Here is a 17,195-nt window from a genome sequence, read left to right as displayed (position 1 = left end):
GTTTCTAAAAAAACACAACAGGTTGGAGCTCCCTGTTGCAATGTTCCAGCTGTGGGCACTGTATCACATTCAGCATTTTAAGAGAAAACTTACATTTTTAGAGCAGAAGCCCCAGATATAAGAGCCCAGTCCCCAGCACACCCAAGTAGAGCCTGTCCTGAGTTCTTAGAAGGTGGAATGAAAAGCAACTTTTAAGTAGTGAGACAGCAGCACTTTCCAGCCCCTTGGCCTTCTCCATTGCCTCAGAGGATGAGCCAGAGAGGTCAGTAAGTCAGTTCACAAGCAGGAGCAGGGTAAACCCATCCGCAGGATGATCTGTTGCCAGATCTGCCACTATCCTGCCCCAGACAGACTCTTCAACCACTGGTGCTTTGGCTTTGCCCAGGACCATTCTGAGTATCTCCAAGGATGGAGACTCCACCACGTCTTTGGGAACCTATGCCAGCGCTTGTTATCCTCACAGTGAAGAAGAGTTTTTTGATGTTGAGGGAACTTTCTGTGTTTCAGTTTGTGCCCAGGGCCCCTGGTCTTGTTACTGGGTATCACAGAAAAGATCCTGGCTGTGTTATTTGTACCTTCCCTTCAGGTATTTATATTGATGAGAACCCCTTGAGCCTGCTCTTCCAGCCTGAACAGTCCCAGCTCTCAGCCTTTCCCCATAGGAGAGATGCTCCAGTCCCTTCATCATCTTCATGGCCCTTCACTGGACTCTCTCCACCTCTTTTGTACTGGGGAGCTCAAAACTGGATCCAGTGCTCTAGCTGTGTGTGGCCTTAGTGCTGAGCAGAGGGGAAGGTTCCCCTGCCTTGGGCTGCTGACACTTTGAATGCAGCCCAGCACATTGTTCACCTTCTGCACGACCAGGACACATTGCTGCCTCACAGTCAACTCTATTTGGGCCAAATAGCAAGGACATTTGGAAGCTGAATTGACATTAACTCTGTATTAACAATCTGGGTTCGTTACACACCAGCCACCCTTTGTAGCCACCACATACAGAAACAAGGGACACACCCGAAAGCCATCATGCTATTGAGGTCCTACTTAGCATCACAACCCTGCTGTCAGCAAAAAACCCGCAGGTATCGCATGGCCCAAGCCAACAGGTCCGATACAAAGCTAGAGGCTGTGTATTACAATGACGGTACCCTGCATTAAAGAGGAAAAAAGGAGGAGGAGTGAGATGAAAGCACCACATCTGGGGCTTCTGGATGCATTCCTCAAGGTTTTGGTGCAATCTGGATCTGGGCAACCCAGTTCATAACACTGACTTCCCACTGCCCTGACAGCATGTGCCTAATGGCAAAGAACCTCTAGTTTGCAAATTTATTTAGCTTCAGGAATACCAGATCCCACCCACGGACCTTAAACCTTACTGCAGTCATGGCAGAAAAATCCAAGAGTGCCCATTTTTAATGTTTCTGCTCTTGGAATTCTGTTATTGGTCTTTGGCACACATCTCAGAAGTTTGGACAGGAAGTGCTAGAAGTGAGGTTAGAACACCCAGTCATGCAGCAATTGTGCAGACTTCGCAAAAAAAGAAGCAGCATAATGAGCTCACATGCTGTTCCTCTGCTCCATCTTTCTTCCAGTTTTGTTCTTACAGAAATACATATTTTTTAAAGCATATTTGCAGCCAAAAGCATCCAATTAATCCCATGGTTGAAAATAAGTGATGGTGGGTAAAAGTACCAGAGTATTAGTGCTGGGTAAAAGAAGTGCAGACAATTCAAGGACCCAGCTTTAGGTGTGGGGTCATATCCCAGACCTCAAGAAAACCCTTCGTCCTGATCCATTTAACCACACCAGTGCAGCTCACACCTGGTTTTCTCGCTCCACAAGCCCACGTGAGAATATCTTCAGGCAGGGCAAGGCTGTGGTTTTCTTGTGCATTTTGCAAACCTGAGGATAACTGCTCGTATTTTGATCAAAGAGTGGTCCTCAGCCTTGGAGGGAAGGGCTGGCAAGGTGTCCTGGTTTCAGCTGGGATGGAGTTCATTTTCTTCTTAGCAGCTGGCACAGTGCTGTGTTTTGGATTTGGTGTGAGAACAATACTGACAGGACACTGATGTTTTTAGTCATTGCTGGGTGATGTTTATACTAAATCAAGGAGTTTTCCGTTTCCTGGGCCCTGCCAGCGAGAGGGCTGGGGGGGGCACAGGAAATTGGGAGGGGACACAGCCAGGACAGGTGACCCCAACTGCCCAAAGAGATATGCCATACCATATGGCATCATGCTCAGTATATACACTGGGGGAAGAAGAAGGAAGGGGGGGCATCTGTCTTCCCGAGTAACTGTTATGTGCGACGGAGCCCTGCTGTCCTGGGGATGGCCGAGCACCTGCCTGCCCATGGGGAGCGGTGAATGAATTCCTTGCTTTGCTTTGCTTGCGTGTGCGGCTTTTGCTTTACCTATTAAATTATTCTTATCTCAACCCTTGAGGTGTACATTCCTTTCCAATCCTCCCCATCCCTCTGGGTGAGGGGGGTGAGCAAGTGGCTGTGTGGTGCTTGGTTGCCGGCCGGGGTTAAACCATGACACAGGGAGAACAGGATGCTGGGGAGGATGCTGAGGTAGGGCAGCGCTGCAGAGTGCCTGGGGAGGAAGGAGGGTGGAAATGGAAGGTAGGAAATAAGAATGAGTTTGAGTGTAAGTAATCAGAGTCCAGGTCTGCCGAAGTACAAACTATCACTCAGTAAGTCCAGGTACAGGATTTAACAAACCCAGACAGGCCAACATGGACAGCTTGATACCAGACACTGGAAGAGGTAAGAAGAGGCAGAAGTGCAAGCTCGGTGCACCCAGACTCAGCTGCTTTCACCAGTTACGAGCTGCAAGGTTGATCCAAGCTCACATTTCTGACAACTCACAGCTCTGCGGCACCAGCCAAAGACAGCGTCATTTGTAAAGTGCCATCTTCTTGCTCTGGTACATGTACATGTAGGCATCGCAGAAGAGGCGCTTGGCCACTCCATCCATGTCCCGAGGTTGCTCCAGGGCCAGTGCAGCCAGTGACAAGTCCAGGTATTTGGCAATTTCAGGGCACAGCGTTACTGTGGGAATGTTGAAGCCATTTTCGTCACCTAACCCAGAAAAGAGGAGAGAAGTCCAAACCAGGTACCAGGGGATGAGTACCTAGAGCTCAAGCAGATATCAAGCAGATATCACACTCAACAGTAATGTCATGCCTTAGCTGAGAGATCTGGAGGCCAACAACAAAGTGGGGAAGGACAGGAGAACGGTCCTCGCCCACACAGCAGCCAGTCCCAGCTGGCTTGACAAGTCCCTTGTTTGAACACAGCCAGAGGATGAAAGCACTAGGAGGAACTCACATGTGCTTGGGCTGGCCATACTCTTCTCTGGGGTCTACTTAAATGGTCACTGTTGGAAGCAGGGTCCAGAGAGAGCCTAAATCATGTAGGGGGCTTCAGAAGAAAAGGTAGAATGGCCAGCACCTATGCGACAAGTGCTGCAGAACCTCACAGCTGCCCACCACGCAGCGCCCGGCTGCAATCAAAGCTCAAAGCCCACCACCTCATTTCCTCACCATGCCTGTCAGCCATGCTGTCAAAGAACATCCAGTGTTCGTTCTCAGGGCCATATTTCACAAAGGAGACATAATGACTGGTCTCGATGCAGAGCACCGCGAAGAGCTCCATCTTCTCACGAGGGACCTGCTGGCTACCCCAAGGACTCCGACTGTGAAACTCTTCTGGGATGTGCAGCCCAGTTGGCTTGTGCATTTTACGTCGGTAGTGGGAGTGAACCTGAGGAGATACGATGGGGCAGCACTGCTGAGTGGGCAGAACTGAAGCTGGCCTGCCAGAAAAAGGAGTGTGCAGGGGTCAGACCCCCAGTTTATTCCCCATGGATTTGACTCCCATTGTCCCCATGTGCCAGGTAATGGCATTGTGTCAATGAGCTGGCAACAAGCCGCCGAGATGAGAGCCTGCCATGCTCCAAACAAGGCCAGAGAGCTGTAGGAATGCTCCTGGTGAGACAGCGTGGAGGGCTCAGCACTCAGTCTGTGCAGGATCAGTGCTTATTTAGGCTCTGTGTAAGCAGAGGGTTCAATAATGTGTGGCACCTAACCCTGCTCATGCAGCTGATGCAGGCAGTGGGACAGATAGTCAGGAAGGGGCCCCTCTGTACCCAACCTGAACAGGGTGTTTTGAGGGGGTTCAATCTGCTGTCAGCCACCAAGGCAGATTTTGTGAGCAGCCAAAGAAGAGGAATACCTGTCTGGAGCAGGAGCTGCAGAACTGCTTCAGGCCCACAGCTGCAAATACCTTGTCTTTGAAACATTCTGCACACTCCAGGGTGGCAACGTTGCCACACACACAGCACTCCCTGGGACCTGCAAGGGCAAAAGGGGTGAGAGGATGTGTCTTTTCCAGATCTCACCTGAAATCCAACTTGCCCTGCCACAACTGGTATTCAAGGAAGAAGAATCACACCATGATCCCACCTTATCTGCTCACAACCCAAAGAGGCAAGTTTTGTCACCTGGTTGCTCACAGTCCCAGTCAGCAGCTTTACTACTGCCCAACAACTTACTGTCAAGCAGCAGATCTGTTATATCCAGTTCCAGGGAAGGAATAATTTTGCTGAACATTTTATATTCCTTCCCAAAACGCGGCATTTGGATAATGAAGCAAGATGGGATCTGGGAAAAGAAACGCAAATGAGTCACCCTGCCAGAAGAGACAAGCCCCAGAGACTTCTGTCTGTAATGCTGCTGGGAGTAAAAACTTTATGCTCCGGTTATTCACAGGACAAAACAGGGAAAGCAGAGCCCTCTTCCCAGGTCACGCTCAGATTCCCTGAGACCTCTCTCTTGTGACTGTATCCTGCTTCTTTGCAGTGTTGGATATATACTAGACCCACTGCAGACTCATTGGCAGGCACAGGTACATTGGAGGAAGCAAGAAAGAGGCAGCAGATAGCAGTGTAGGCAGAAGGTAGCTGGGCTCACCTCCACTAGCTTCAGATCAGAGGACAGGAAGGAGTGTTCCACTAACTGCTGCACATCAGGAACCACCAGATCCTCCTGTTTGTCCATAAATATCTGGTAACAGTAACAGTCCTGCTCCTTCTGGCCTCCTGACCTGCAAGGATTGGTCACGGGGCTTGTTTACGTGGTGCCACAAACATCTGAGCTCCCAGAGGACATACTGGTTTTGTTCTGCAAGAGATTCTGGGCCCAAGGCACCAAGGGCTGCTTGGTGCAACACTGACATGAAACACTTTTTCCTTCCAGAAATACTGAATACATGCCATGGGAAGAGAATACAAGTACCATCTTCAGCCTCATTATCCCTCCGCAGCATCACATCCTGCTCCTATAAGCAAAACTCAGTTGCCCCTCGTTGATGTAAATATTAAAAGACACTTCAGTATTTTTTAAATCAACTGCACCATGGCACAATCAGCAAACTCCTTCTGAGATGAAAGGTCTCTTGAAAAAGCCACAGAGCAAAACTCGGTGCATTCAAAAGGTGAGTTGTGTCTCCCACAACCCCTACATCCCTGAGCTAGCAGAGAAAGGATTTCTTTCAGATGACCCTGTGCAGAGGAGCTGCAGTACAGTTGTCTTTGTGCTCAGCCTTTCCAAGTACTCCACAATCTACAGCTTGACTGACATCTCAACAAAGGAGCACAGAAACCAAACAATCTCCTTCTACACTGCTGAACAGCACAGTTATTTTTGGCTTCCTTTAGCCTTCATCCTCTTTGTAGAGTCCTGAAAAACTGGAACTGCATCCATGGACTGCCTGTTTGAAAGGCTGCAGGACCTGAGCCAGCTTGACAGTCTGGATGTATCCCAAATGCATCCAAAGGCTGTCAGATACTGCTGGCTGCGCATGGAAGTTGGACACTTGTTTCTCAAACCACTGTTGGCTCTGCCTGAGGATGACACAAGGGGTTTATCACAATTTTCTGAAGGCGGCACCTCCAGGAAGAGCTTAGAAGTGTCTTCCTGGATATGTCACCTGGGACAAGATCACAACAAGCAAAGTCACAGGCAGCAGTTAATGGGCAGCAGAGAGAAGGTACACACAACTCACTGAGCTGTGCCTCCAAAGGCTGGATGTAAAGGTTCAAGTAACACCTGGTGATTGTGCAGTGAATAACTAATGAGCCTGGACTGTGTAAATTGTATGGCTTAGATATGGAAACTTACTGCAGCTTCAACAGTGGCTCTACTCCCAGGATCTGATGCATTATGAGATTAAGGAACTCCTCAGGATCTGGAAGGTGAGAGAAAAAACATAGGTCACACCACACCAGGAACGCTGCCTTGCCCCACTGCATCCAGAAGGGAAAACCTGCCCAATAAAAATGAACCACCATTTCATGAACCTGGAATCTCCTCTTTTACTCTAGGTACGGGGACAGGCAAGCTAAAAGCTGAGAGCACTTGGTTAATGGATAAATCCTAGCATGAGCATGAAAAAAGCAAAGCATCCTTCAGATATTGCACTCCAACAAGCCAGGCCATCACAGTAACACTACCTCAGGGACTTTAACGGACAGTTACTGCTAACACCAAAAGCATAAACTCAAAAGTGAAATCGAGGACAGCTATGAAAATTCAAAAAACTGAACAGTAGTTAAACCATCCTGGCTAAAGCTAATACACAATAGTACAAGACACAAGTGCTGTTCACTGACAAGTTACCTGCTGTTTCTGGAAGAATCAATGCCACTTGTTTACTACTCAGGTACTCAGAGGCTGTTGCAGTGATGCTTGGCATTGGTGTAATCCATTTCCTTGTAAACTACACGGGGCCTTGCTGTCCATGGATGAGAATGTGGTGATTGCAACCAGAGATTGGTGGGCTTCAGCTGTGGGTGTTTTCTGTTTAATTTTAGCCAGACTACAGAATCTGACGAATCTCAAATAACTCACCAGAACTCAAAGACAAGTTGATCTTGCCAAAATGATGAATCAAGCTGGATTCTAGCAGGGACATCAGGGATGGACTTATCAGGGTATAACTCAAGGTATAAAGATCAAGGAAATTTCCCTTATTTAAATTTGATTCACACAGATCTTCCTCTCCCCTCGCAGCAACAGCTGCCATAGGTTAGAGACCCAGCACTTCCTATCTTTCCATCAGACTTCAGGACAATTTCAGCTGAAAAGCCTGTAGAGTTTTAAAAGCCCAAACTATTTTACATGTGCATTTTTGCATAAACAAACAGCACAGCAGGCATATTAATGCAGATGCCTGAAAGAAGCATACAATTAAATTGTCAGCCTGGTGCTTGGATGAGGCAGCACGCAGCAAAGCAGTGTGGGGAAGGCCCCAGAGAAGGCCCCAGGCCACATTACCTTTCTCAGAGTTGGTAAAGCTTGAACACCGGCCCTTTTCAGTTAGCTGCTCCCTAAGGTGCATCACACTCCTAGCTCTGACGAAGCCAGTCCTAGAAACAAGAAGCAGCTCAGATGATCTCTCTAGTGTATTTAAGTAATAAAATCATCAAATGGTTTGAGTTGGAAGGGATACTTTGAAGGCCATCTAGTCCAACCTCCCTGCCATGGGCTGGGACACCTTCCACCAGACCAGGTTGCTCAGAGCCCCGTCCAACCTGGCCTTCAACACTGCCAGGGATGGGGCATCCACAGCTTCTCTGGGCAGCCTGTGCCAGTGTCTCACCACCCTCAGTGAAAAAATTTCTTCCTTATGTCCAATCTAAACTTACCCTCTTTTACTTTAAAACCATCACCCCCTGTCCTGTCACTACAGGCCCTGCTAAAGAGTCTGTCCCCATCCTTCTTATAAGCCCTCTTTAAGCCGAAAGGCTGCAGTAAGGTCTCTCTGGAGCCTTCTCTTCTCCAGGCTGAACCCCTCCAGCTCTCCCAACCTTTTTCTGCAGCAGAGGGCTTCCAGCCCTTGGACCATTTCTGTGTCCCTTTCCGGCCCCGCTCCAACAGGTCTGTCTTGTGCTGGGGACCCCTGAGCTGGGTGCAGTGCTCTGGGAGGGGCTCTTCACCACAGCAGAGCAGAGGGGCAGAATCCCCTACCTCTACCTGCTGGCCATGCTGCTCAGGATGCAGCCCAGGATCCGGTTGGATTTCTGGGCTGTGAGCACGCATTGCCAGCTCGTGCCAAATTTTTCATCCCCAAGTCCTTCTCTGCAGGGCTGCTCTCAATCAGATCTCAGCATCACAGAATGTCCCAGGGTTGTATTTCTGCAGCCAGTGCCAGGACACTGGTGCTCAAGGAAGATCATAGAATCATAAAATGGTTTGGGTTGGAAGGGACCTTCAAGATCATCTAGTTCCAACCCCCCTACCCTGGGCAGGGACACACCTCCCACTAGAGCAGCTCACTCAAAGGATGCTAATGTCTTATGTTCAGTCAGCTCTCCATCCCTCTCTTCCACACCTCTCTAGGGAGGATGAGGAAAGAACCTGGTATCTTTGATACAAATTCCAGAAGATTTAGCTCTCACACCATGATCTACCATCATGCAGCCTGATATTGCATACTGCCTTTGCGACTAACTGCTGATGAAGTAGTGCCACTACTTCACCTGCTCCAGAGGTCCTCCCAGCCATGTTCTAAACCCCAGGAACCCCCTTTCTTCCTTTCACTGAAAGGTGCAGCTCACTGGGCTTCCTTCTAAGCAAGAGATATTCATGCACATGCAGTAGGAGTTACAACAGCCCTACAACCCAGGGAAAGGAACAACTGGAAGAGGAACCCTATATGAAAATGTTTGGATGTGGCTGTAAGGAGAAACCCTCCAGGTAACCCTTTCCCTTAGTGGTAGGTACCATCTGGCAGGGCAGCAGAGAAGGTACAAAGGCAGATGGATTACTTCCAGGGTTCCTACATACTATACTCACTTTCGAAGGGGATTAACAATCTCATCCCGCAGAATGCTCTGGACGTTCCTGTCACATAGTGGGAAGGGCTTGAAGAGCATGGAGTCCAGCACGGACGTACAGGAGAAGAGGCTGTGAAAAGAATGTGATAGGTTTAAGTCTGATGGATTTCCAGCAATAGTTAGAACCAAACTGTTGTGCCTGGTGACAATCGATGGCTGTTATTTTCAACAGTCCATGCATACAATTACAGAAAGGTGCATGACAGCACATCTCCACAGTGAGATAAACCACATCTGATTTAATGAACACTGGTAGTAAGCAACGGAACAGCTGAGAGAGAATGAAATCTCACACTTTGCAGCCAAAACTACTCATGGGGGGCACCACTGAGTCTTTTCCTCTCCAAGCAGTGCTGCCCAGTGAAGCTGGGACCTTCTGGGCAGTTTCTTTGAAATGTTTCCAGACAGTACCTCCAGTGACAGAGTCAGCATGGTCCAAGTCCAGAAAACTACAATCTCTCACTGCCCTGCATGACAGACACGTGGGTACCTTAGGTACTCATGAGGGGTACTTCAGGGCCTAAGAATCTACCACATTAGGAAGGAGATCAAAAAGCAGCAAGCATCACAGCTGCATCTCCACACAGGAAATTTATACCAGCTAAATTTCCAGCCACCTTGAAAGTCCAAGGAAGTGCTACAGCTTAGGGCTCCACCCAATTAGAAAAGCACTCCTTTAATGAAATGGTACCATCTGAGCATACCTGAAGAGGGCTGCATCCATATAGCAAGAATTACAATGCCCTTGGATCCCCTTCATCCGCCCTAGCAGGACACGCACTGCTGCCTCATTCCGGAGGGGAGGAAAACTCTCTGAAGCCTGTGGAAGAACTTCTTGCCCTCCTGCAAGAGAAGAAACAGAAGCAGCTCTCTTTAGCTTCTCACCTCATCTGAGTCCATTCGGCCCTTCCCCAATGCCCCAGAGGTCTGCTCCACTCAGAACTCAGCACCACACCCTTATGTGCTGCTCCTGCTGGGATTCAACCATGCTCAGATGAAGACTTGTCTTTTTACTAATTCATTACTGGAAACGGGAGACAAAACCAAACCCTCTCTTTTTCACTAGAGGCATGGCCTAGCAATCCACGCTGCCTCTGCCATTGTTACGCCAAGTATAATGAAGACAAAAAGAGCTACAAATGAGCTGGTGCTATGTTATATGAAAGCTTGGGATCTCTCTGTTGAAAGACATGTGACCCCAGCAGCCAGCAAAAGTACAAACAGGCAACTGCACTTCAATAGCCTCATCTTCCTGGCCTGTGGTCTCCTTAAGCTTCAAAGGTAGCTTTCTCAGTCTGGTCTTTTCTGATTTCTTCAGCATTCTCCCCTTGTAATTCAACTTCCTCTCTTCAGCACATCCTTAAAGACATTCTTCCCTGTCTCTACTCCCAGTTTTTGGATAGTCCCTAAAGGAATCTTGTCTTCTTGTTTGCAGTGATCTTGTTTACTGTTTCTAAATGGCTAGTTCACACTGTCTTTTCTGCTCATGAACAATTTCTTTCTGTTCAACTGAAAATACTGGCCTGTTCTTCCCTGCATCTTCGTGTGAACGTCTTACCATCACATGAAGTTCTATGCTCATATTAATTTAATCCTCCCTCCCTTTTCAAGCTCCCTCTTATTTCTCAGTCCCCAGGTGTAACACTGTTACACCCAGCATCTTGGCCATAGGCCTCAGCTACCCGCTCCAATTCTCCAGAGCCACGCGTGCCATCTACGTTTAACATACAGTAGCTAGGCCAGGCCCTATAGCTAGAACGCTTGCCCATATTCAGGTCTCAATTTTACAAGACTTTTTCTTCTGCCCTGAAAAACACAGGGAGAGAAGCCCTGTCTTGCTTGCAGCCTTCACAATGCCTTGCAAAGGCTGTTGCTCTGAACTTCTCTCCTCTGTTACCCCCACAATGTTTCCTGCCAGCTTCCCTTTCACCAACACATCCATGCCACTGAGGCCTTGTTTTTAGAGTCACACACAATACATTGTCCCATATTCAATGCCCTAGTCTATGTTATCCCTGTAACAAATCACTTAACAACTCTCACACTTGTGGGGCATTCCCTATAAATACCATCATGGCAACCTCAGCCTCCTTAAAACTGACATCTTTTGCAACACCCAAAGGAAGTGAAGACTATTAAACCGCTGATTAAGAGACTTTGCATGAGGCTTCTCCACAGCACGCCTTGTCCCAGCACAGCCCTGTCTCCTCTCTCCCTGGAGAACTTACTATAACCTGTGAGACTCAAGTCACTGTTGTGTGAACACTGGAAGCGGATGTCAGGCTGGCAGGACTGCAGCTTGACGAAGAGTCCGCGCTTTGGAGCACAGTGGAAGTAATATTTGCCCAGCCATTCGCCAGCAGTGACCCCTTTATCTTCATCCTGGGAAAAGAGCATTGAGGAATAACATGAGAGAAGGCTTTCCACAAATGAGGTGCAATCCCCCAAATGGCCATTTAATATCTTAAGAGCTGTGTACAAGTCTGGTCCCATTTTGTTGACTGTTTTCATTTATTCTGGTTATGTTCCCAACCTATTGATGCTGCTTGTAGGATTCATGATTATTCCATCCCACATTCCAGTAATGCTGCTCTAGAAGAGAGCAAACCCAGCCCTCATAATCACTCCACAAGCTCTCCTCCCCAGCCTAAGGGAGGGCACAATTGTGTGCTTGCCCTCACAGTTCGCACTGTGACACATTAGAGGCCCAGGTCAGGCTGTGTGATATACAGCCACCTGCTGAAGGTCTTAGAAGAGCGACCAAGACCTGCCCGTTCTGATACACAATCTCACAGCAGGAAATATTTTACTTCTTACCAGTTCAACTCCTGCCATTTTGTGCTTAATTTGGGGCAGGTAGCCCAACCAGCGGATGATTCCTGAAACCTGATTTCCCTTGTCCAAGGTGATCTGGACCATGGAGTTCACCTCCAGGGATGAATTCCCACTTTCACACTCCTCCCCACTTTCGCTTCTCTCTCGTTTCATTTGGTTTGGGTGCTGCAAGCCCATGTCAGACTCGAATGGTGAAAATAAACCTAGTGGGCAATACAAAATATCAGGTTAGGTAGGAAATCAACACCTAATGACAGACCCCTCTGGATGTCCTCTAATACCAGGTCTATTTTGAAATTATAGACCACACAGACAATCATGAAGCTGAGCACCAGAGACACAAGGTATAATTCCCAGTGATATGGCCAAGCTGGTCTAACAGGCTGAGTGGGGATGATCCTGCTCCTTGTTTCCCCACTCAAGGTTGCATACTCCAGCCTCTTGCTGGCCCTAGAGCTAACACAGCCCTTCACAGAGCCATTTCAGACTACTAAACAGCAGCAGGGGAGTTATTTCCTCATTATTTTTCTGCCTTTAGTGAGATGAATCAAGCGAATGGTTTAATGATGGCTTCCCTCAGCCGGCCATCTGCACGGTGTCTGCTGATGGCAACAGAGATATTCCACTGTTTTCTTGTCTTGTCCAATGACTCACACCATCGCTGCTGGCATCTGTGCCTTTCTGAGTTTGTCTGTCATCAGGATGAGGCTCCTGCTCCACTTTCTACAACTAAATTAAAGACTCTTTAACCAGTGGTGCCTTCTCCCCTAGGAAATATTTCTGCACTGCAATCAGATTCTCTTCCTTTTCCTGACAAATGGATAGACTCAGCTTTAGTTGTCTAATGCAAAGAATTTAGTCCAGAACTTAACGCTGTTCTACAGACCTTCCCTGCCTCCTGATCAACGTAGCTGGGACTAGTGGAAGCTTTTGTTGGACTTTCAGCTCATCAGTAGCCTGCAGAGAAGACATAAATGCTAAATCCCCAGGAAAGTAGTACACAGGGCAGACACTTCTGATGATAACCTACTTTGCAAGCTTTCCTTCACAACAGAGTCCATAGGGATCTCTCTGAAAATGTCAGTTGTTCCTTCTTCTTCCTGAAAGGAGAGAAAATCTATCAGCTAAATGCTTTATCAGGCATAGGGCATTCCTGAAACAGGAACCAATTTTTCAAAGAGGCCTGGAAAGTTTTAACCTTACGTCCCCTTTGGACAGTCCTTCCACTTTTCTTTAATGTCCCACTAGAACACAATTTAACAACAACAACAAAAAAAAATCCCCCAAAACCAAGAAAAGGCAGCAAGGCTGCTCTTACCGGACAAACTGTAACGAACCACTGGGTTCCCTCCCTGTAAACTGCCATCGCTATTCCTTTTGTGAGGACTTGGTCCACGTAGAAGCTAACTGCATCTCCCACTTTCACAGGAACCACCTCTTCTGTGTCTGGTTTTGGCTTCTGTTTCGCATAGTCATCGTCTGGCGTGGAAATAAACTGGACTTTGCTAAACGGCAGGAAGATCCCGCAGTTCCGCTTACACTTGAAATACTCAGTACCGTGGTAAGATCCATCACTGCGCCCTCTGTTTTCTCCTTCACTCTGAAAACATGCCAAACAGGCACATTACATACAAAAACATTAAGGGAAAATATAAAACTTATTTTCTTGGTGACTTTACCTGTAACTCCACCCCGAAGAAGACTGGAGACAGGACAGCTGAAGTGTTTTTGTAAATGCTTCCAATGTAGCGGATGATACCAGGGAAATATTGCTGGTCAACCTCTACCATCACTTTTTGGCCTGGCACGGCCCGCAGAGCTGCTTCAAGGCTCAGCCTCTCCAAGAAGTAGTTCAAGCGTTCATTGTGGCTACTGATGGCCAGGAGGAAGACAGCAGTCTCCTTGCGCACAGGCTGAAGGATTTCTATATTTATCGTGACAGTGGAGCTGTCATCCAACATGATGACTTTTAAGAAGCAAGCCGGGGGCCTGTCATCGGAGAAGTTACGCAGGTAACTTCTCTCACTGCAGAAACACATGTTCCCAGCTTGGAAGTACTTGCTGCCATAGGCACAGTCTTCTGTTAGGATGTAATAGCAGTTTCCATCCCCTGCTGAAGACAGGATGCTGGTCATCGTCATTCCCCTGAGTTGTGAGAAAAGGAGGAGTCACCGCGGTGAAGACACATGCAGGTTAATGGTTGGACTTGATCTTAAGCATCTTTTCCAATCTAAATGATTCTATGTTATTGCAGGATGTCAGAAGAATTCAGGTTGGAAGACATCTCAAGCCCAACCCTGCACTCAAAGCAGGTTGCTCAAAGCCTCACCCAGTTGAGTTTTGGGCATCTCCAACCACAGAGAGCCCACAGCCTCCCTGGTCCCTTGTTCCAGTGTTTGATCACTCTCATGGCAAGGGTGAAAGAAGCAAAAGGTGAAAAAGGTTAAAAAGAAAAAATTCCATCTAATCAAGACTTCTGATGTTCCTGCTTGTCCTCATTGCCTCCTGTCCTCTCACTGTGCATCCATGGAAGAGTCCAGCTCTGCCTTCTTGACTAAACCCTCCCAGTAAGAAGCTGCACAGAGCAGCATCTCCTCACCTGTCCTGTTCCCTACAACACTGCACAGCCAGAATGGCCTCATTAAATTCTACCTTCTTTTCATACTTAGTTGCAGGAGTGAGGGAAAGGCTAAACTCTGCCTTTTAAAAAATCTCTAAAAAGGAAGTTCTAGTCTGCAACTAGAACTCTTGGATGTTGTGTTAAAGCACACTAAGATTCACAACATACGCAAAGCACAGCACCACATTGCTATGTTGAGGCATTAAAAACCACCATCTTTGAAAACCAATATATTAAAAGAAATTCAAACATCTGGAATCAGAGGTACATTTCTGCACTTAAATTCTAGTTAAATTCTCATACGTTTTACCCCTCCCCATCTCACTTTTGATGATACCCTGCACAGCCAGAATCCAGACTTTTTGTTAGAGCATTAAAAAAAAAAGGATGAGTATAGAAACTTCTACCTGCAAGTGGACAGCACCATTTGGCCCAACCTGGCCAATACAGAGAAAATAAGGAGACATGCCTGTTTCTAGGCCATGGAGGAAATTAAGAAAGAAAGATGCCTCCACTGTGGGCTACCTGGTAGAAGTTTCTTAAAACTTGGGAGTGGAGAGAGAAGGAACTGAGCAGATGCAATTAAGGGAAGTAGAAACACACTTGGGGCATTGCAGCAGGAAGCACAAATGCAGCTGCTCACAAGAATAAACGGGTGGGTTGGGAGGAAAACGTAGGCAGAGTTTTGAAGAGAAAGGCTGTACAGAGCTCAGCAAGGAGGGCAGTGTTACTGGGGACTTCACTGGAAATTAGTATCAAGAAAGCTTTTTTTTAAAAAAAGTATCATGAAAAGATAAATCACTGCTTGTGTTAGGAAAAAAAGAAATCACATGATGCCTGATTAAATCTTGGGGCTTTCCTTCTGTTTGGGCTGATTGTGGCAGCTTCCTACAGGAGCTGTCTCCCTTTCAATTTTAGTTGTTAACCTTAGCAGGCGGGAAGATAGCTTGGAGATCTGATCTAAATGCTGCTGTACTGCTTTTGGGCAACGCTCCTTTGCTGAGGCTGAAGGTCTGGTCTCAAAATTGAATAACCCCACAGAAATCCATGGGTCTCCTCAAGTACCATCCACTTGGGTCTGCCAGCATGGCTAATTTAATGTGTATAATCAGCGTTTTCAAGAACTCAACATGCAGCACCGAGGCAGGCCGCTGTCATGGTGGTACAAACCACGCTCATGCTCCTTCTTCTTTGTACTGAGGGACTCCTACCAATAGATCACCATCACTCAAGGATGACCACCTCAAAGTCATGGGGCACTACGGGGGCACACAGGAGCAGCCCTGCCAGGGTAAGGCACCCTGCTTCGCAATGAGCAGCTTGGGAGGTGACAGCTGGCAGTGGCAGTGATCCCACGGCATGCAGCAGTTCCCTTAGTGCCCATCCACACAACTTGCTGCTGACATTTTAAAATTCTGCTGGCAGAGCAAAGGCTTGAAGTTCTGTGATTTTTAAAGGACAGAATTAAAAAAAAATAACATTCCATGTACTATCTCCCCCTATTCAATGTTCCGCTTTCAGGACCTTGGTTTTATTTTACTATTCTTTTTTTTTTTAAAGTTCTCTCCCCACAAGGAATATAATAAACTTCACTGTACTTTAAACGCTGGGGGAAAAGGAAAACCAGAATAAAACCATTTTCCACATAAAATAAAGCATTTTCCTCATCAAAGCCACAAACAAACTGTTCTTCTCATAAATAACCAAGAGTAAACTGTTTTCTTCATCAAAACCAAGAATAAATAATCTCTAACAACAAAATATGTGCAATTCCCTCCCAGGTTAACAGAATAAAAGCGCACTGTGACCAGTGTGCAATATTTGGGCTTGTGGTGTTTCAAACAGCGCTGAAACCTGATGGATTACGCTGAGGGGAACCTGGAAAGCGCCAGATAATGAAAAATAAAGCGGCACAAAAGCAGCGCTTTGAGGCTGGGCTAGAGGAAGGCCCTCCAGGGCTTTGCCCCTGAGTAGCGAGAGAGGGGGCGGCAGGCGGCGTGGCGCCCACAGGGCGGGCCCGGCGGGGGGCTGCGAGGGCCCCACCGGGCCTAGGGAAATGCCCCGCTGTGGGGCCATGGCCGAGGCGGGGGGGGGGGGGGGGGGGGGGGGAATCCCGGCGCTGCCCCCCCCAAGCCCCCGGCTCTCACCGTCTCCCGCCGCCGGCCCGGCCCCGCTCTTCCGCGTCAGCCGACGCCACCACAGAGCCGCGGGGAGCGCGGCGCAGAGCGGCGATGACACGCCCACCACGCCCCGCAGCCGCCGTCTGGCTCAGCCAATTGGAGAGAGGGCAAGAGGCAGGGAGCCAATCAAGAAGAGAGTGGGCGGAACTGAACCGCCGAGGGGCGGGACTCGCCTCTGTCTCGCCCCGCACCCTGTGGGGCCCCTCAGGGGCCGGAGCGTCCCCGCCGGCGGCAGCGGGGTTGCGCGGGCTCGGTGGCTCCAGAGCCCCGTGTGCGGCCCCCGGAGCGCTGTGTCCTCACGGTTGTCTGTTCTCAGAGTCCTGTGTCACCACAGCTGTGAGTCTCCAGAGCCCTGTGTCCTCCCTGACGCCGTGCCTTGTGTCCTTTATGTCCCATGGCCCCATGACCCTGGGACCCATGGCCCCATGGCCCTATGGCCCTGTGTCCACAGAGTCCTGTGTCACCATAGCCCGGTGTCCCCATGGCTCAACGTCCCCACAGCCCCATGTCGGGTGTGCCCAGAGGACTGTGTTCCATGTCCCCATAGCCCTGTGCCCCTGCATCCCCACAGCCCTGTGTCCCCATGGCCCCGTGGCCCTGTGCCCCTGCATTCCCATAGCCATGTGTCCCGGTGGCCCTGTGTCCCATGGCCCCAGAG

At 48.5% G+C, this 17,195-nt stretch overlaps 1 protein-coding gene across 1 annotated transcript; it reads right to left on the bottom strand.

Annotated features, from left to right (window-relative positions):
• Positions 1 to 928: 928 nt before the first annotated feature.
• Positions 929 to 16,613, bottom strand: LOC102046784 (ubiquitin carboxyl-terminal hydrolase CYLD-like). Its single transcript, XM_055706109.1, has 15 exons — positions 16,505 to 16,613; positions 13,417 to 13,882; positions 13,056 to 13,337; positions 12,768 to 12,837; positions 11,720 to 11,940; positions 11,131 to 11,284; positions 9,607 to 9,745; positions 8,862 to 8,972; positions 7,341 to 7,432; positions 6,186 to 6,252; positions 4,977 to 5,109; positions 4,559 to 4,667; positions 4,240 to 4,358; positions 3,549 to 3,768; positions 929 to 3,084 (listed from the first exon to the last, which is right to left on the bottom strand). The coding sequence occupies exons 2-15, from the start codon at positions 13,876 to 13,878 to the stop codon at positions 2,900 to 2,902; spliced, it is 2,364 nt and encodes a 787-aa protein (XP_055562084.1). The 5' UTR covers positions 13,879 to 13,882; positions 16,505 to 16,613; the 3' UTR covers positions 929 to 2,899.
• Between the last annotated feature and the right edge of the window lie 582 nt (positions 16,614 to 17,195).

The sequence above is a fragment of the Falco cherrug genome, chromosome 3 (assembly GCF_023634085.1).
Source record: "Falco cherrug isolate bFalChe1 chromosome 3, bFalChe1.pri, whole genome shotgun sequence".
NCBI lineage: Eukaryota > Metazoa > Chordata > Aves > Falconiformes > Falconidae > Falco > Falco cherrug.
Note: the sequence above shows the minus strand (reverse complement) of the source record. Positions and strands in the feature narration are given on the sequence as shown.

Coding starts and splice junctions, on each gene's coding strand:
- LOC102046784 (XM_055706109.1), bottom strand. CDS start 13,878: ATGACGATGACCAGCATCCTGTCTTCAGCAGGGGATGGAAACTGCTAT. Junction 11,941..12,767: donor TGTGAAGGAAAGCTTGCAAA/GTAGGTTATCAT, acceptor ATTGCCCACTAG/GTTTATTTTCACCATTCGAG. Junction 9,746..11,130: donor CTTGAGTCTCACAGGTTATA/GTAAGTTCTCCA, acceptor CTTCTCTTGCAG/GAGGGCAAGAAGTTCTTCCA.